The 20,590-nt window shown below is 35.0% G+C and overlaps 1 protein-coding gene across 2 annotated transcripts; it reads right to left on the bottom strand.

Moving 5' to 3' along the window:
• Nucleotides 1-220: 220 nt before the first annotated feature.
• LOC108479485 (DExH-box ATP-dependent RNA helicase DExH8) lies at nt 221-18,086 on the bottom strand. 2 transcript variants are annotated; one of them, XM_017782123.2, is made up of 14 exons: nt 17,526-18,086; nt 16,515-16,692; nt 15,846-16,019; nt 15,548-15,695; nt 14,845-15,159; nt 3,573-3,719; nt 3,320-3,500; nt 2,713-2,993; nt 2,489-2,611; nt 2,258-2,402; nt 1,884-2,152; nt 1,618-1,806; nt 707-1,234; nt 221-541 (listed from the first exon to the last, which is right to left on the bottom strand). In XM_017782123.2, the coding sequence occupies exons 1-14, from the start codon at nt 17,671-17,673 to the stop codon at nt 320-322; spliced, it is 3,048 nt and encodes a 1,015-aa protein (XP_017637612.1). In that variant the 5' UTR covers nt 17,674-18,086; the 3' UTR covers nt 221-319. The 2 variants fall into 2 exon arrangements, with proteins under 2 accessions (XP_017637612.1, XP_052878665.1); XM_053022705.1 differs by having other exon boundaries at nt 16,515-16,687; nt 17,526-17,662.
• Nucleotides 18,087-20,590: the final 2,504 nt, after the last annotated feature.

A 20,590-nucleotide genomic window follows, 5' to 3' on the forward strand; every position in this document is an offset into this window, starting at 1 on the left:
AATGGTGCAATTCACATGAATGTGATGATCATGTCTGCTAAGGCATTTACCTTTATTCGGTGGTACCTCCAGTTCTGGTATTTTGAGGGCAAATTGCGGGTGCATTGCTGCATCTTGTAGCTGTTGCAAAAATAATCTGAAAATAACCAATTGCCAATACATATATATATATATATATATATATATATATATATATATATATATTATGCTAGTTCTAGGATGAAGGCAATTTGAAAAGCATATACAATTAGCAATATGTACAAGCATTTAAAAAAAAAAAAGGCTTAGTTAACTTAATGCAGACATAACTAACGAATTTTCAAGCCATTTCCCGGTCATGCAGATGTTTCTGAAACACAGAAGCGTAGTCACCGAACTGGATATCACTAGGTGGGTGCATGTCAAACACATATGATACAGACCTTGGCATCAACATTGGCTTGTTAACTGTTACCGTATCGAGTAGCTCCCCAAAGCTTGCTTCATCAAATGGAAATGACTCTGTAAGGAAGAAGAAGCTCTCTCTTGCCAACTTTTCCACCTGAAACAATACCACGCCTTTAAACATCTCAGAGAATAAAAACCTAAGTTGATAATACACAACTGTGCAAAGCTACCTTTATAAAGAATCTTCAGATATTTTTAACTTCATAATCACTAAGGCCAATGTTAAGAGCATAAGGTTGGTATGGCTTTGATGATTTACCTCTAGTTGTGAAAATTTGATGTTGTTCATGGCAAGAATTATTTTAACCTCAAACAGGGTATCACCTAATATTCGGATGGCCAGATACTCAAAAAAGTTCCGCACAAGAATTTTCTGCGCGTCCAAATTATCACTATGACTATCAAGATAAGGAAACCACAGCACGATTTTGACTTCATTCCATGGTATTGGGTTCTCCCCTTTGTTTGAAATGATGGTCTGGTAGGGATGATGGAGACCCCATATGATTCTTACATCTGTCAATAATGGGTCACATATGGATGTTTCCGTCAAACTTGTTGTAGAGATGATCCTAGATGGCTTGCAGTGGTTAGCAAGATTTGAGGTGAAATGCATATTAGCATCATCCAACAAAAGGATGTATCCAACAGACGAGGTTCCAAATAGTCGTAGAAGTGATGAGGCATCAGCATGATCAGCTTCTGGCTGACATACATTTGAGCCATATGATGAGATTGGCTGATACGAATCATGAGAGAAGGAACATAAATCTCCATTCCTACAACCCTGCAAGCCCATTTACACAGCATTAACAAACAAAGCTAGAGAAATTATCAAAGAGCTAATGATGCTGCATCTATCAAGATAAGAAAATACAAAAAAAGTTGAGAAATGGGACAAGGATTAATTCTTCCCTACTGCATCCCATGTATTCAGTGATCAGACTAAAATCATTTAAATGTAACCATGTTGTAAATGGGTTAAAATTTGTAATATTTGATGTTCCATAATGACCTCACAATATGATGTACATAATCACACATAGCACCACAAGGTAAAAGGAATCCACTAGGTTTGAGCTTTGCCGGAGTGGTGGTAAAAAAGTAACAAAATATTTGGACATGTATGGAACCCAAATTATCATGTTCAAGAACTAGAGCAAAAGATACCTGCAGAGAGAAAAAGAACTTGCAGGCTGGTTTTTTTGCTTGGAGTGAATGAGAAAATCTGCACAGACTACCCCTGTTGCAACATCCATTTACAAAATAGACACACAGAGGAGCCCCCCCATTAATATCATAGTCATTAATAATAGCCGGGTAATTACTAGATGTGTCTCCCGCACACTGAACTCTTATCTGTTGAAAACAACAACACATAATTAATGTGCCCAAAGAACAAAGCCGATGCAAACATGATATGCAAAAAATAGTACCTCCTTAATAGTATTCGCAAAATTTTCAGCCACATCATTGGTCTGAAAGTGACCAGAAGCAACAAATGGTACAGCAACACATTTCCTTGTCTCATTCGATTGCTCAAGCTGTTCATCACTTGAAGAAAGTGCATCTATTTCTCCCTGTTGCTGACATTCAAGAAGGCAAGTATGTCCAAACTCATAAGGAGAATAGTAAGTTGGAATGCCATTAGATGCAGGAAGAAAATTGGGCCGGAAGCGGTGCATGGAATTTAATATATCTTCATCTGAAAAAGAAAGATGTTCAAGTTAGAGAAGAAACTTCTAAAGATAATATTACGCAATAACACAGGATTGTTTTGGAAAAAAAATAATATTTTATCAGTTCATACACATTTCAGAGACATGGTGCAGTGATGACTGCAGAAGATGATGGAAAAAGCACCATTCTTCTTCAAGCTTTGGCAACAATAATGTTGCAGGTTCCATTTCTTCAAACTCCAGCACTTGTTTCAAATGTTCAAGACGGTGCTTATCCTTCAGTTCAAGGCAACACATATGCATCATAATTTCAAAACCAATTCCGAAGGATGAAACCTCAGCCAATTTAGAAGATAGAGTACCTTAAAAACACGTTGCCAGAACTGAAATGCACATAAATTTCCTAAGAATGTAACTTCCTTTCGACCAGTTAGGACAATTTTATCACTATCAGTGGAAAAATAGCAGTTCAGGTATTCTGTAAACTGAAGTAGAAAAATCATTATCAGAAAATCATTATCAGAAAGAGAAATTTCAAATAAGGGTACCCAACACACACAAAAGTTTATGACTTAATGGGCAGTACCAAATGATCATCCCCAAAAGGATGAAGAATAGGCAGGGGTTGAGTATCCATCAATATGCCCAGAAGAATGCCTTCACGCAACATCCCAGCCTCTCCAAATTTGACAACAAGTACAGATGCATCAAAAGAAAGTGCAAAACTGGCAAGAAGCCTTCCATAAAATGTAGGCTCATACCGGCCCCTTGAAGATGGTTTTTCAAGTGCCTTCACATGAAGTAGCAAATTCAATGCATCTTCAACAACTTCTGCATCTGGAGGGTCCAAAGCCTTCTGCAACAAAGCTAACCCCCAATATACCAGAAATTAGAGCCCATTTGACCTTTTAAAATGTAAATGAGCAATATGAATCAGTGCATGCATAAGCATAGGCCTTTTGCAAGCAAGTTACTTTGCATATCCCATTTCAACTTTCTAGGTAGACTGAAGTTGACATTGATACTACAAATATTCACAATGCAGTCTCAAAACTATGAGACTCAAGTCATTCTCTATGACTTAAAATATATATAATGTGTCTCTTGACCATTCAAAATCACAAAAGGACTTCTATACCTACATCATAATTAATAGAAGAACCTTTCATTTACAACTGAAACATAAACCACACCTTTGGGATCATTAATGGCTCTGGATTCAGCACAACATATCTGAAGCACTTGCTGCCTCAATGACAACTTCAGTATAGCTGGACACTCGAAATCCTCAAGATTGCTAAAAAATGATTGTGTAACCAACCGATATACATGACCATCACAAGTACGACCAGTTCTACCTCTCCGTTGCTCAGCCTATAACATTTAGGTGAAAAGGAGGAACTAAATAAACAAAAAAACATTAACCATAAAAGATTCCTTCAATACCTGAGACTTAGAAACCCAAACAAGCTCTGTTGAATCCTTTCTTCGAGCAGAATCCCAAAAGACTTGTAAAGACCGGCATGAATCAATAACGAATGCGACTTTGGGTATTGTCACAGATGATTCTGCAATATTTGTCGCCAATATTACCTGTGTAAAATATATATATCTTTGGAACATTAATAACCACAACACAAGATGTTGGAATTCCTTAAATTAAGCAGATTTTCTACCTTAGTTCTAGGAATTTCCTTGTACTATTAGCCATAATCAAATTACTAATTTTTAAGGATAGGCTAATTTCTAGAGATTATTTCCTTTTTATTATTCCTGCTATTCTTTAAAAGGCTATAGTCGATTAGAAAAATAAGAATAATTCTTCTTCCTAAACTTGTTCATGGTATCAAGAGCATCAGGAATTCAGTTGATCCTACTCTTTCTTCTCTTTTCTTGTTCTGTTTTCTCTGTTAGAAACCCTACTCCCATGGGTGACACCGAAAATTGTTGAAATATGTATATATTTTAAATTTATTTAGGTAGATAAGTTTTATTCATATTCTAGAAATATTTTTATTTTATCTTTTAGTAGTTTACTAGAATAAGGGAACTATTTTCTTTTTATGTTTTAGTAGTTTATTAGAATAAGGGAACTATTTTCCCAATTAGGATTAGGACTTTTTTTTCTCTATTTAAGTTCAATTCTTTAGTTAATAAGAGAAGTACAATTTTATTCAAAGCTCTCTTGAAATATTTCATGGCATCTGAGCTAGGTTAAAATCTCTAGTAACATCATGGTTAAAACAGCTTTCACTGGAGATAAGAGATCCAGCAATCAAACAGAGGAAAAAAGTTCTACAGTTGAAACAACTACCGAGAGTACAATGACTCAAGGGAACAGAGGCGTCTCACCTTTCTTTTCAACTGACATCTCACAAGTTGAATGGCAAGAATTATCTGAAATGGTCGCAGTCCGTAAAATTAGCAATTGATGGGCGCGGCAAGCTAGGTCATTTAAATGGAGAAGTTGAGCAACCACAGGTGGGTGATCCAAAGATGAGCAAGTGGAGGTCAGAAAATTCTATGGTAATTGCGTGGCTTATTAATTCCATGGAAGCTTCCATAGGTAAACCTTTTCTTTTTCTCCCAATTGCTAAAGATGTTTGGGACGTTGTGAAAGACACCTATTCAGATTTAAAAAACGCTTCACGGATTTCTGAGTTAAAAATAAAACTGTGGAAAGCTAGGCAAGGGGAAAAAGAAGTTACTCTTTATTATAATGAGATGATGTCTCTTTGGCAAGAACTGGATCAGTGTTATAATGATGAATGGAAGTGTCCCGGAGATGGTGTAAAAGCTATGAAAAAAGAAGAGAATGAAAGAGCTTATTTGTTTCGGTGGTTTAAATAAAGAATTTGATGAAGTGAGATCTCGGATCCTAGGGAAAAACCGCTTCAAAACTTCGTGAGATTTTTTCGAGGTTAGAAGAGAGGAGACAAGGAGAAAAGTAATGTTAAAGCCGGATTTGAAGCTAATGATGATAATTACGCTCTTGTAACTATTAAAATAATGATGATAGTGAAAAAGAAAAACCTTGGTGCTATCAACGCAAAAAATATTGGCACACTCGTGAAACGTGTTGGAAGCTCCATGGAAATGCAGACAAATGGAAGGAAAAAAATGGCAATGGTCGTGGTTCACAATCGGGGATAGCGAGCTTTCCAAACAACTAATGGAAATTATGAGGCCAAAGTTCTCGGAAGGGTCTCCTTTCACTAAGGAACAATTAGAGCATCTACACAAGTTTTTCAATCACCACAATTTGGATGAATTCTTCTATTCCTAACTCATCCAATAATCCTTCTTCCTCTTTGCCCAATCGGTATTGATTTTTCTGTTTTTTCAATGTCAAGCCTTGTAAAACAAACACATGGATCGTTGATTCTGGAGCTAGTGATCACATGACTAGCAGTCATTTTCTTTTTTCAACTTACACACCTTGCGCAGGAAACAAAAAGATCAAAGTAGAAGATGGGTCCTTCTCGGCAATAGCCGGGAAAGGCACTGTTAAAATTTCATCTTCCTTGGTTTTACATGATGTTTTACATGTGCCAAATCTAGCTTGTAATCTCATATCGGTCAGTAAATTATCCCAGTCCTCAAACTGTCATGTTATATTTGACTCCTCTATGTGTAAGTTTCAGGACATGGTCTCAGGGAGGATGATTGGCAATGCTAAAGAATTTGGTGGAATTTACTTTCTTGAAGACGACCATCTAAGTCAACCAACAACTACTTTATGTTTAAATTCTGTTTCTGATTTTGATAAGGTTATGATTTGGCATTATAGGCTTGGACATCCTAATTTTTATTATTTAAGATATTTGTTACCTAATCTATTTAAAAATAAAAGTCCTTCATATCATTGTGAATTTTGTAAATTGGCTAAACATCATCGATCATTCTTTCCACCTCAAAAATATAAAGCCTCCAAACCTTTTTTGTTAATTCATAGTGATGTTTGGGGACTTTCAAGAGTCTCGACTTTTTCAGGAAAACGTTAGTTTGTCACATTTATTGATGATCATACTCGACTTTGTTGGGTGTTTTTATTAAAAGATAAGTCCGAAGTTAAAAATGTGTTTCAGTCTTTTTATGCTATGGTGAAAACACAATTTGGTGTGAAAATAGAAATATTTCGAACTGACAATGGTGGGGAATTTTTTAGCGACCAATTAGGTATTTTCTTAACCAAACATGGAATAGTCCACCAAAGTTCTTGTACAAATACACCACAACAAAATGGGATTGCAGAAAGAAAAAACCGACATCTTTTGGAAGTAACTAGAGCCTTGATGTTCACTAGTCAAGTACCACGTTATCTTTGGGGCGAAGCCTTGTTAACAGCTACATATCTTATTAATAGAATGCCCAGTAAAATTCTAAATTATAGAACTCCTTTTAGTCTCTTTAAAGATAACTTTCCTAACTCTAAATTGATTACAGATTTATCCCTCCGAGTTTTTGGGTGTAGTGTTTTTGTTCATCTTCACAACCAAGGTAAACTAGATCCTAGAGCAAAAAAATGTCTTTGTTGGTTATGCTTCTAATAAAAAGGGTTACAAATGTTATGATCCAATTGATAGGAAGATTATAGTTACCATGGATGTCACATTTGTTGAAACAAAATCTTATTTTCATTCTAATCTTCAGGGAGGGAATTATACTAAAGAAGATTCTATAATTGATCAAGAAGAGACTAGGAATATACAACATAGGGATTCTAATAATGGGAAGGCGAATTTATAATTAACACAAAATTAATGATGTTAATGTTAATGAAAAGGAGGATGAAGGTGTAGAGTCTGATCATGAAAATAAAGAACAAACAAAGGAGTTAATTGTTTACTCAAGAAGAAATCGAAATCAAGAAAATGGAATCCACCAGATTCATCACCAAGAATCCGACCCGCAAGATCCTGTCAAAAGCCCGTAAAGCTCATAATCCACCAATGAATTTTCTGATCTAGATATTCCAATTGCCAAAAGAAAAGGTGTTAGAAATATTGTCAAATATCCCATGTCTAACTTTGTATCCTATAAAGCCTTATCTTCGACATTCTCAACCTTTGTTTCGTGTCTCGACATCTTGTCCAAATACCAAAAATATAAAACAGAGCTTTCCAAACAACTAATGGAAATTATGAGGCCAAAGTTCTCTGGAAGGGTCTCCTTTCACTAAGGAACAATTAGAGCATCTACACAAGTTTTTCAATCACCACAATTTGGATGAATTCTTCTATTCCTAACTCATCCAATAATCCTTCTTCCTCTTTTGCCCAATCGGTATTGATTTTTCTGTTTTTTCAAAGTCAAGCCTTGTAAAACAAACACATGGATCGTTGATTCGAGCTAGTGATCACATGACTAGCGGTCATTTTCTTTTTCAACTTACACACCTTGCGCAGAAACAAAAGATCAAAGTAGAAGATGGGTCCTTCTCGGCAATAGCCGGAAAGGCAATCATTAAAATTTCATCTTCCTTGGTTTTACATGATGTTTTACATGTGCCAAATCTAGCTTGTAATCTCATATCGGTCAAGAAATTATCCCATCCTCAAACTGTCATGTTATATTTGACTCCTCTATGTGTAAGTTTCAGGACATGGTCTCGGGAGGATGATTGGCAATGCTAAAGAATTTGGTGGAATTTACTTTCTTGAAGACGACCATCTAAGTCAACCAACAACTACTTTATGTTTAAATTTCGCTTTCGATTTTGATAAGGTTATGATTTGGCATTATAGGCTTGGACATCCTAATTTTTATTATTTAAGATATTTGTTACCTAATCTATTTAAAAATAAAAGTCCTTCATATCATTGTGAATTTTGTAAATTGGCTAAACATCATCGATCATTCTTTCCACCTCAAAAATATAAAGCCTCCAAACCTTTTTGTTAATTCATAGTGATGTTTGGGGACTTTCAAGAGTCTCGACTTTTTCAGAAAACGTTAGTTTGTCACATTTATTGATGATCATACTCGACTTTGTTGGGTGTTTTATTAAAAGATAAGTCCGGTTAAAAATGTGTTTCATCTTTTTATGCTATGGTGAAAACACAATTTGGTGTGAAAATAGAAATATTTCGAACCGACAATGGTGGGGAATTTTTAGCGACCAATTAGGTATTTTCTTAACCAAACATGGAATAGTCCACCAAAGTTCTTGTACAAATACACCACAACAAAATGGGATTGCGTAAAGAAAAACCGACATCTTTTGGAAGTAACTAGAGCCTTGATGTTCACTAGTCAAGTACCACGTTATCTTTGGGGCGAAGCCTTGTTAATGACTACATATCTTATTAATAGAATGCCCAGAAAATTCTAAATTATAGAACTCCTTTTAGTCTCTTTAAAGATAACTTTCCTAACTCTAAATTGATTACTGATTTATCCTCCGAGTTTTTGGGTGTAGTGTTTTTGTTCATCTTCACAACCAAGGTAAACTAGATCCTAGAGCAAAAAAATGTCTTTGTTGGTTATGCTTCTAATAAAAAGGGTTACAAATGTTATGATCCAATTGATAGGAAGATTATAGTTACCATGGATGTCACATTTGTTGAAACAAAATCTTATTTTCATTCTAATCTTCAGGGAGGGAATTATACTAAAGAAGATTCTATAATTGATCAAGAAGAGACTAGGAATATACAACATAGGGATTCTAATAATGGGGAAGGCGAATTTATAATTAACACAAAAATTAATGATGTTAATGTTAATGAAAAGGAGGATGAAGGTGTAGAGTCTGATCATGAAAATAAAGAACAAACAAAGGAGTTAATTGTTTACTCAAGAAGAAATCGAAATCAAGAAAATGGAATCCACCGATTCATCACCAAGAATCCGACCCGCAAGATCCTGTCAAAAGCCCGTAAAGCTCATAATCCAGCCAATGAATTTTCTGATCTAGATATTCCAATTGCCAAAAGAAAAGGTGTTAGAAATATTGTCAAATATCCCATGTCTAACTTTGTATCCTATAAAGCCTTATCTTCGACATTCTCAACCTTTGTTTCGTGTCTCGATACTGTCCAAATACCAAAAAATATAAAAGATGCTTTACTGTGTTCCCGAGTGGAAGGAGGCTATTTTAGAGGAGATGCGTGCTCTTGAAAAACAGTACATGGGAAACAATGGAATTACCTGTAAGGAAAAAAAAGCAATAATGTGAATGGGTGTTCACAACCAAATTCAAACCAGATGGATCTTTAGATAGACACAAAGCCCGGTTGGTAGCAAAAAGGTACACTCAAACATACGGGATAGATTATCTTGAAACATTTGCTCTAGTGGCCAAATTAAATTCCGTCGAGTTCTTTTATCAATTGTGTTAATCTTGATTGGTCTTTACAAAGAATCGGATGTGAAGAATGCTTTCCTAAATGGAAAACTTGAAGAAGAAGTTTACATGGATCCTCCTCCAGGTTTTGAAGAAAAATTTAGAACTCGAGTATGTAAACTCAAGAAATCTTTATATGGTCTAAAGCAATCTCCTCGAGCTTGGTTTGAACGATTACTCAAGTTGTTAAAAAACAAGGTTACTCACAAGGGCAAGCTGATCACACAATGTTCTATCGACATTCACAAAAAGGTAGAATAGCTGTTATTATAGTTTATGTCGATGATATCATTCTTACAGGAGATGATGTGGATGAAATAAGACGTCTCAAGGAGCATCTAGCATTGGAATTTGAGATCAAAGACTTGGGTCCTTTGAAATACTTTCTTGGAATGGAAGTTGCTCGATCAAAGAAGGGTCTTGTGGTCTCTCAGAAAAAATATGTGATTGATCTTTTAAAAGAGGCTGGGATGAGTGGTTGCCGCCCAGCTGACACACCAATTGATCCAATGTAAAATTTGAAAATAAAGAAGGTCGATTAGTTGATAAAGGGCAGTACCAAAGATTAGTTGGTAAGTTAATTTACTTATCACATATAATGCCAGACATAGCTTTTGCAGTAAGCTTAGTGAGTCAATTTCTGCACTCCCCAATGGAGGAACATGAAGAAGCGGTGTTTGAATTCTAAGATACTTGAAGAGTTCAAGGAAAGGGCTTATTCTTCAAGAAATCCAACAAAGAGGAATTGAAGCTTATACAGATCTGATTAGGCAGCTCAATAATGCATGTAAGATCTACATCGGATACTATACATTTGTTTAGGGAAACCTTGTGACTTGGCGAAGCAAAAAACAAACTGTTGTAGCAAGAAGTAGTGCAGAGGTGAGTTTAGATCAATGGCTCAAGGAATTTGTGAAATGGTTTGGTTAAAAAGAATTATGGAAGAGCCGAGAAACCAATAACTTCACCAATGAAGTTGTACTTGTGATAGCAAAGCTGCCATTAGCATTGCTCACAACCCAGTCCAACATGACAGAACTAAACATGTTGAGATTGATAGACACTATCAAGGAAAAGATTGAAGAAGGCCAAGTGTGCATGCCGTTTATTCCTTCAAAACAACAGATTGCTGACATACTCACCAAAGGACTCTCTAAGACAAGCTTTGATTTTCTTGTAAGCAAGTTGGGCATGATTGATATATATGCATCAACTTGAGGGAGGGTGTTGAAATATGTATATATTTTAAATTTATTTAGGTAGATAAATCTTATTTAGATAGATAAGTTTTATTCATATTCTAGAAATATTTTTATTTTATCTTTTAGTAGTTTACTAGAATAAGGGAACTATTTTCTTTTTATGTTTTAGTAGTTTATTAGAATAAGGGAACTATTTTCCCAATTAGGATTAGGACTTTTTTTTCTCTATTTAAGTTCAATTCTTTAGTTAATAAGAGAAGTACAATTTTATTCAAAGCTCTCTTGAAATCTTTTAAAAATTCCTCTGAGACTCTTCATAAACTTGCTAACCAAAACTCAACTTGAGGCTCTTCATAAACTACTCAGACTCCTACACCCAGGTGGGTCACTAGCTATTCAAGGTACTTGCTTTAAATACTACACACGAACCTATCACAACTTCCTGGATACTAGACTGGGTGCATCCGACCACATGACAGTAATCTAAGTTTGTTTCACACCTATTTACCTTGTCATGATCACTCTCGGATTCGCATAGTGATGGATCTTACTCATTGGTGGTGGAATTGGGATAGTTAGACTTCTGAAAATTTTTCCCTTGATAAAGTTTTACATGTTCCAAATCTTTCCTATAATTTACTCTCAATTTGCAAGCTTACCAAGGATGAAAAAGTACTTGTTGAATTTTCTGTTTTAGGTTGTGTGGTTCAGAACAGAATCGGGAAGATGATTGGCACTGCTAAAGTTGATGATGGCTTATATGTTTGGAACAAAAACAGTTCACAAGAAGGGATGGCCTTATCTACATCAAAAGAAGATTCTATCATGCTATGGCAACGTAGACTAGGACACCCAAATTTCATGTACTTGAAGAAATTGTTTCCTCTACTATTTCTAAATAAGAAAATAAGTTCATTGAACTGTGAAGTTTGCCAACTGTCTAAACACACTCGTGTCCCTTATCCTTTGAAACCTTATGTTCAATCTCAACCTTTCTCTTTAATCCACAGTGATCTATGGGGAGCCAGTCGAGTAAAAAACATCACAGGGGCTAGGTGGTTCATAACTTTCATTGATGACCACACTAGAGTTTATTGGATCTCTCTCCTTAAAGAAAAATCCGAAGTCTCTAGAGTCTTCAAAAATTTTCATTCAATGATTCGAACCCAACTCAATTCAAATATTCACACCCTTAGAACTGATAATGGGAGAGAGTACTTTAATTCTATCCTAAGTCCTTATCTTTCTGAGCAAGGAATCATACATCAAAGTTCTTGTCCTGACACCCCTCAACAAAACGGGGTTTCCGAGAGGAAAAATAGACACCTTGTAGCCGTGGCTCATGCTCTTATGTTTACTATGGGTGTACCAAAGTATTTATGGGGAAAAGCTGTCCTCACTGCTTGTTATCTTATAAACCGACTCCCATCTAAGGTATTAAACTTTCAAACACCTTTACATACTCTTCAAAAAAATTTTCCCTTGTTTCGTGTTCCTAATCTCCCAACCAAAACATTTGGTTGCAAAGCATTTGTCCACAACCATCAACCTAACCGATCTAAACTTGATCCTAGAGCCCACACTTGTGTCTTTATTGGTTACTCACCTACACAAAAGGGTACAAGTGCTACTCTCAACCTTACACGGATGTTTGTGTCCCTTAATGTTACTTTCTTCGAAAACGAGCCATATTTTTCAACCTCTCATCTTCAAGGGAGATACTTAGTGAAGATGAGACCTTGAGCAATCTTCTCATTATACCTCAAGACTCTATCAGCCCTACCACCACTACAAAACCTGCTGAAAATCCTACAGCCCACTGTTTTTCCTGTTTTGGAACCTGTTTTCCTATCTCCACTGTTCAGCAACAAGAAACAAGGGTGATTAACCATACTAATGAAGAAAAACAGCCCACTCATTCTGAAAAACAAGAAGACAAAACTCGGGGCTTCGTGTATACTCTGGAGACATCACCGCTGAAATGTAAAACAAGAATGCCAATGCCATCTTTACCCGAGGACTGTCTTGAGGAAGAAGTTTCACCTCCTTCATCTTCCATCTATCTTCCAATTGCAGAAGAAAGGGCACTAGGAGCTGCACTCAACATCCCATTTCTCGGTTTGTATCCTATGGAAACTTGTCTAAATCCTACAATGCCTTTGTTTCTAATGTTGACTCTATAGAAACTCCAAAAACATAGAAGAGGCTCTTAAGTCAACCAAATGGAGGCAAGTCGTGTTGGAAGAAATAAAGGCTCTTGAAGACAATGGAACTTGGGAAATATCTAAACTACCTACTGGGAAGAAGACCGTGGGTTGTAAGTGGATTTTCACCACAAAATTTAAACCAGATGAGAGCATTGATCGATACAAGGCTAGACTTGTGGCCAGGGGTTTCACTCAAACATATGGGTTGGACTATGAGGAAACATTTGCACCGGTGGCCAAATTGAATACTATTCGAGTGCTTCTCTCAATTGTTGTCAACTTAGAATGGCCTTTGATCCAATTGGATGTAAAGAACGCTTTTCTCAATGGAGAATTAAACGAAGAAGTCTACATGGATTTTCCGCTTTGGATTCAAGGAAGCAAGGGCCAAGTATGCAAGTTGAAGAAGCCCTTGTATGGACTAAAGCAATCCCCTAGGGCTTGGTTTAATCGTTTTGCCAAAGCCATGACTACTAGACATTATACTCAAGGTCAAGCTGATCACACCTTATTCTACAAACACTCGGATAATGGGAACTGCTGTATTCTCATTGTCTATGTAGATGACATAATATTGACAGAGGATGATTCTATTGAAATTGAAAGACTAAAAGAGTTCTTAAGTCTTGAGTTTCAACTTAAAGATTTGGGGAATCTTCGATATTTTCTAGGAATGGAGATAGGAAGGTCAAAGGCAGGTATTTCAATCTCTCAAAGAAAGTATGTTCTTGATCTACTTTCAAGTCGGATCATTAGGTTGCAAACCAGCCGAGACTCCTATGGAACCCAACCTTAAATTAGGAACCGATAAGGATGGAGAAGAGGTAGAGGGGGAGACATCAACGGTTAGTGGGAAAACTTATCTATCTTTCTCACACTCGTCCGGACATAGCTTTTGGAGTAAGTGTTATAAGTCAATTTATGCATACTCCTAGGAGAAACATTTGGAAGCGCCTACAGGATATTGAGATACTTAAAAGGGACTCTGGTAAGGGTTGCATTTCAAGAAAGATGTAAATCGAAGCATAGAAGTCTACACCGATGCAGATCGGCAGGGGCGATTAATGACAAAGCGCTCCACAAGCGGTTCTGCAGCTATGTTTGGGGTAATCTCATGACATGGAGGAGTAAAAGCAATCTGTTGTGGCACGCAGCAGTGCTGAATCTGAATATCGAGCTTTGTCCCACGGTATATGTGAAGGAATGTGGTTACAATGGCTAATGGGAGAACTAAAATTATCCTATACAAAACCTATAACATTATCTTGTGACAACCAGCAGCAGTTAGCATAGTTCATAACCTCAGACACCATGACCGTACCAAGCACGTGGAAATTGATCGCCACTTTATTACGGAGAAAATTAACAAAGGGAAGTTTGTGTTTCATATCTACCTACAAGACAACAAGTAGCGACGTGTTAACCAAAAGCTTGAGCGAGAAAAATGTTCAAGAAATTATGGGCAAGCTGGGTTTGATTAACATCTACACTCCAGCTTGAGGGGGAGTGTTGGAATTCCTTAAATTAAGCAGATTTTCTACCTTAGTTCTAGGAATTTCCTTGTACTATTAGCCATAATCAAATTACTAATTTTTATGGATAGGCTAATTTCTAGAGATTATTTCCTTTTTATTTTTCCTGCTATTCTTTAAAAGACTATAGTCAGATTAGAAAAAATAAGACTAATTCTTCTTACTAAACTTGTTCACAAGATATAAAACTTGAAGAAGAAAATCACCATGATGGTTGCTATTGATGGAAGTAAAAATTCATAAAAACTTCATGCATAATTTACATCAAACTAACAATGCTATATAACTGCAAATGATCATATTATTTGGACAACCTGCTCAGTTTAATCAAAAAGTCATGCTAAAAGATGCATATGCATAATGTCTTGCAGGTTCAACCTTAATAATACTCAGGCAGTCAAAACTCATAATTAGGGTTAAAAGGTATACCTTACGATGAGATTTCCAGATTTTCATAGCCATAAGTGCTTGTTCGGTGTCAACACTACGATGTAAAATGTGAACCTTAAAGGATGAACTAAATGGCTTCAAAAGGTACCATTGCTGCTCGAGGGCATAGTATGTGGGAAGAAAAACCAAAATGCTCTTCTCAATATCAGGCTCATTTTCATGGATGTACAACACTAATTCATGAATAAGTTTGTGCACTTCAGGCTTGATTTCAGCATCTGCCATGGAAGGGCATGGACCAGAACAATATCTTGAAGTTATTAATTCTGAACTGATTCCAAGAAAACCAGTCACCTGGTAAAAAAGGTAGCACAATCAAGATATCTATGAAAAGAATGGCCTATGGCTCCAATATCATGATTCATAAGTTCATATGTACTTGAAACCCCTTGAATGCCTCTGTAACCTATCTAAACATTCCAAATCTCACTCACACATTTGACATGGCCAAGTAGTATCATAGACCAAATAAAGATAACAATAAACTTAACTTTTCATGATTAAATTAAAGCTATTTAACAGTAAAGTTGTTTTCCTTAAACACGTGATTAACACCATATTGTCTCTAATTCTTCGTGAAAAGTAAATTTCCTTCGTAGGATTCTCAAAGATGCATCATGAGCCATGTGTCTCTCAATAAACAGATTTATTGTACCCCAAAAATCTTAAAAGTTCAGCTTACCTGTTCAAGGTATGAAACTTGTCGCTGGAAATTTTCTTTCCGGTTAGAGCTGGGAATTCCCAGAACCTCAACTCTTTCACCTCTACCAAGGTCCCTGAAGTAATCCCTGTACCTCCCAATATCAGCAGTTGCAGACATCAATACTACCCTGGCGAATTTACAGATTTATCATTGAGATAGCTGTTGAATGACAGAAAAGCATTCGCCAACCCCATGCTGGCTTTAAAAAATAACAAATTAAATGAATTTGAAAACATGAAATAACACATGAAACTAAAAGGATATGTTAATTGTTAACCTCAGGTCTTTGTTCTTCAGCAGAAATTGCTTCACACAAACAAGAACAAGATCAGACTCAATAGATCTTTCATGCACTTCATCAAGAATAATAACCTTGTATTTAAGTGCCTGGAACCCCTTATCTCGCATTTCATCCAATAAAACTCCAGCGGTTTTGAAAACAATCTTTGTTCTGCAAAAAAAAATTTAACATAAAATCTAAAATAGATCCTAATAGAAGTAAAAGAAATTGCCGAGAATTAGCTGCAGAAATTGAAGCAGGTTGCTTGTACGGCAAAAACCTTTAGTGCTTTCATGCAGCAAGAAAAAAGTAAACAGGATGGTACAAGAGAATGCATGACGTTCATATCAATACTAGTCAGAACGATAAAGTGAAGTTGATAGATGCTATCAGAACAATAAAGTGAAGTTGGCAGATGCTAACTCTGAAAGCCATTACTTCCATTGATGAGAATGAAAATCATTGAAGTAACATTAAAGGAGATAATATCTTTCAACATTGCAAATGCTTTCTCATATTTCTATGACATCTTGGCAGATTAAGGTTAAAAAATAAGTCCTATGTGTGCTTTAGAGAAAAAAGAAGACCAATAAAGGTTCTCTTGCTAGATGAATGGTCACAATATGTTTGTTAGCACACATAATCAGTTCACAGATTACAAATTACCTAGATGATAGATGTTTTGAATGACCTATATGGTATCCAACCTCATCACCCAGCTCACAATCCCGAGCTTTTGCAACCATTTTGGCCACTGCTACAACAGCAAATCTCCTTGGCTGTGTGCATAAAATGGGAGCCATGTTTTCCTCCAACAGGAATTGCGGAACTTGAGAGCTCTTCCCTTATAGTAGAAGAAAATGAAAAAAGCAAAAAGGCCATCAGCAAATAGCAACTAAAAGGAATATAGTTAAATCCTAGTCAAACATAAGGCATTTATAATTATAGTTTGTAGAGATAGACTAGTACAATTGGGGAAAGAACAAGCTATCTTTACTTTCTTTAGTATTAGTAAATTACAGATCAACCACTAAACAATATAATGAGGTATAAGTTTAAAAATCAAGTACGTTACATTCAGAGTTCTTGTAATTCCATTTTGTAGACACTCCTAACTGTATCTGTAGTAAAACTAAGTGAAAGATAGCCTACACAAAATAGTCAGAATTGTAATTAATCAAGATTGTAGACTATTAAAACCTCCATTAGACTGAACCAAACAGATAGGGCTTTGACTTAGTTGAAGTAACTTGCTCCCTTACAATTTTCATTTTATTATCATCATCATGCGCTGCTTTAAGTAATACTGTAACATTGACATCCAAATAGAGCTTGAATTTCACTTTCCTATTTCTACTTATGATCGCCATGAAGAATAATAATCTAATACAGACAGTTATCTTAAACTCACCATCGACCAAACAAAGCATTAAACAAAGCAGGAAAAAGGCATTCGGATTAATCGTTTTTTACCACACCCAAACCGATCAAAGCACAAACATGATAAAACCAGTATGAAGAAAGTAAGAAGACAATAAAAAAATTTATTCAATCACTGCATAAACATGAAAGAACTTCACTCTTTCCATCAACTTGGCCAGCAACAACCAAACGCGACCCTATTAAGTAACTAAAACTTCGAAATCAGAGTAAAAACTTGGTAAACGGAGGTAATACCACAGCCGGTCTCGCCGACGATGAGAGTGACGCGATTCTCGAAAATTTTCCCAACGATTCTCTCCCTGAGCGCCATTACAGGTAGAGACGAGAACTCGGAAGGCGGAAATGATGAAGAATACGCCGACGGAGACGATGGTAACGCCATTGTTTCAAGCTTTTGAAAATCCCTCTCTCCTTTTCTGTTTTGTATCTTCTTCTTCTGCTCGTACTACTGCTTCTTTTCTTTTTTTTTTTTCTATTTTGCCTGTTATTATTACTATTTTTTTTTAAACGAAGATAGAAAGTGGAAAATATATAGAGATTCTCAGCTTGCCTTCGGGCCGAAGTCCGACTCTCCCTCCCGCTCTGTGGCGAAATCAGTCCACTTTGTTTTCAAGCGGGAATGGAGATCAGAGACGGTTGTATGTAGATGAGATCGTGAGCGTGTGTACGGACATTGACTATAAGTCAACGTTTTGTCCCTTGGATCGTTGAGGGGTTCTTGATCTGACCACTGGAGGGTTGAGAAGTGTGCGGGGAAATGTTGTGGAAGGAAGTTCGACTCCTTGGCGCTCAAGTTAGGATGGAAGTGGGGTCGCGCGGTTTTGTAAAAAATACGGGTTGTGGGACCGAACCGATGACCTAAAGCTGATGACTTTAAAATTGTTAGGGATAATGCAAGATTTAATCTCTAAACTTGAAAATATTTTCCAATTTGATCCAAAAGTTTAAAGACTAAATTGAAAATTTTCTAAATTTTTTTAAGAACCTCATTACAGGTTCTAATCATATAAGAGGATAATGTAATTCAATGCACTCGAACTCACGTCCTCTTGTATTGGCAACAATGCCTATGTCAATTGAACTAAGACTCAATTAGCACATATACTACAATTTTTTTCATATATGTTTTTTTTTCACACAATACCTAGAACTACTCACAACCCCTCCTTAACCCATAAATAGGAGTATAATGCATTTCAGCGCATTTGAACCGTGTTCCTACATTGACAACAATGCCCATATAGATTAAATATAGACTCAATTGACTATATACTACAATTTTACATGTAAGTGAAGAAATAATTTAAAATATTATTATATAATTATTTGATTTTTGGTAGAAATTATTTAATTCTTTTAATACCTTTTACAATTGGTATTATATTACTAGAGCCATTAAATTTATTTTAAAGTGATTTATAAATATATTACTATTTTAATTCAACAATTTGTATAAGATGGTATGTAAAGTTAATTAATAATGCATATAATGTAAACATGTATATCGCATATCAACCATTAAATGATAAGGATTATGAAAGAAAATGCTAATGAATTTGTAAATTTTGATGCAATGTTTAGATAAGAATAAGTTTTTGGAAATGTTGAAAACCATTACAAGAATAGTAAAAGATTTATTTTAAATTTTCAATTAATAATATTATTAAATTTGATATTTGGATAATCTCTACCTTTACCTTTTATTAAAGGTATTTGTTGAAAACCATTATAATACATAGAACATGTATTTAAATTGATATTCACAGGGTCTGTTGATTAAGTTCTAGCTCGATTGGTATAGCCATTGTTACTAATTCAAGAGAACATGGATTCGAGTGTGTTGAAGCGTACTCCTATTTATAGGTTAGGGAGGTGCTATGGGTAATTTTAAGCATTGTATAAAAAGGATCAAATATAATTAGAACTATAATGAGATTGTTCAAAAAAAAATTTGATATTTATAGAGTCTTCAATTGGATTTATTTAAATGCAAAGTAGTTGTCAAGACATGAAATAAATATTATGAACTTATTTATATAAAATAATAAATTTAATAAGTATTAGCTTGATTGTTGTTGTTTTTGTTAGGGTAAACTACATAGATAGTCACTCAACTATCAAAAGTTTCCATTTTAGGCACTCTAAATAGAAAGTTTGCAATTTAAGCACTCATGTTACATAGTTCGGTCATTTTGTTCACTCCCGTTAAAATCACAAACGGCAAGTTGACATGGCAGTTAAAAATCAATATAATAAGAAATTTATCCTCAAATTTTACATATTATATTTATTTAGTCATAATTTAAAAAAAATAACTCTCAAAATTTACAAATATTGTATCGACCCGAATTTCAGTAGTGTCTGGAAATTCATTTTTGGAACCTCATTTCCATAAACTGAGCCCGCAAATTAAAATAATAATATATATGGATTTAATATGAAAATATAATAAAGATCGATTAATTAAATTAGCTGAAAAAGTAGATAAGTAAAATTTAGGGACTAAATTGTAAAAGTTCAATCACTATTGAATTTTAATTTAGAAAATGCTTGGGGACCTAGATAGCAATTATCCAAAGAACTAAAATGTTTATTAAACCATTATTTTCTTATAGTTAGTGGATAATGATGATGTTCCTATTTTGTTTAATTAATAGTTAAAATATCATAACTAAACCATAATTAAGTTAATTAAACAAGATTGAATAATGTTAATCATGGTATAAATATCAAACTAAGTGGAAAAAATGAGAATATCATCATCTTCTTCATTTTCTCACCATCCACCATTGTTTAGAAAAGAAGAAAGCTTTTAAACTTCTTTATACATTCGGCCAAGCAAAATTGTAAGGTAACAAAACATTTTCATGTAATTTTTATAGATTTTTTTTATCATAGGAGCACGATTTAGTTGGCCCATATATCAATTTATTCCATTGTTAAGTTTTTAACAAGTTGTCATTATAGAGAAATTGATGAATTAGGCTTGAATTTGATAAATATTAAGCTTAGATCATGATAAGGATTGAATTGTAAAATTAATTAAGCTTGTTATATAACTTTGTAATATTAGGGAATAAATTGAATAAATGGAAAACATGTCACTAAATTATGCTATGAATAGAGAGTATAGGGTCCCTAACAAAAGAATATAGAATTAGATTTGTATAAAAAAATACGCACATCCCAAGTATAGTGACTAAATTGAATAAAATGAAATTTATATTTGACTTTATATTTGAATGTGAGTTGAATTAAATCTAATATTGTTTTATCTATTGAATTATCAAATGTACCTA

This window comes from Gossypium arboreum, chromosome 12 (genome assembly GCF_025698485.1).
Source record: "Gossypium arboreum isolate Shixiya-1 chromosome 12, ASM2569848v2, whole genome shotgun sequence".
Lineage (NCBI taxonomy): Eukaryota > Viridiplantae > Streptophyta > Magnoliopsida > Malvales > Malvaceae > Gossypium > Gossypium arboreum.

What these genes read in the sequence shown, in the direction of transcription:
- LOC108479485 (XM_017782123.2), bottom strand. Translation starts at nt 17,673, where the DNA reads ATGGCGTTACCATCGTCTCCGTCGGCGTATTCTTCATCATTTCCGCCT. An exon ending in AAGTTTCATACCTTGAACAG is followed by an intron (nt 15,160 to 15,547) that starts GTAAGCTGAACT and finishes CTTTTTTACCAG; the next exon opens with GTGACTGGTTTTCTTGGAAT. An exon ending in TCTGGAAATCTCATCGTAAG is followed by an intron (nt 3,720 to 14,844) that starts GTATACCTTTTA and finishes TATTTTACACAG; the next exon opens with GTAATATTGGCGACAAATAT.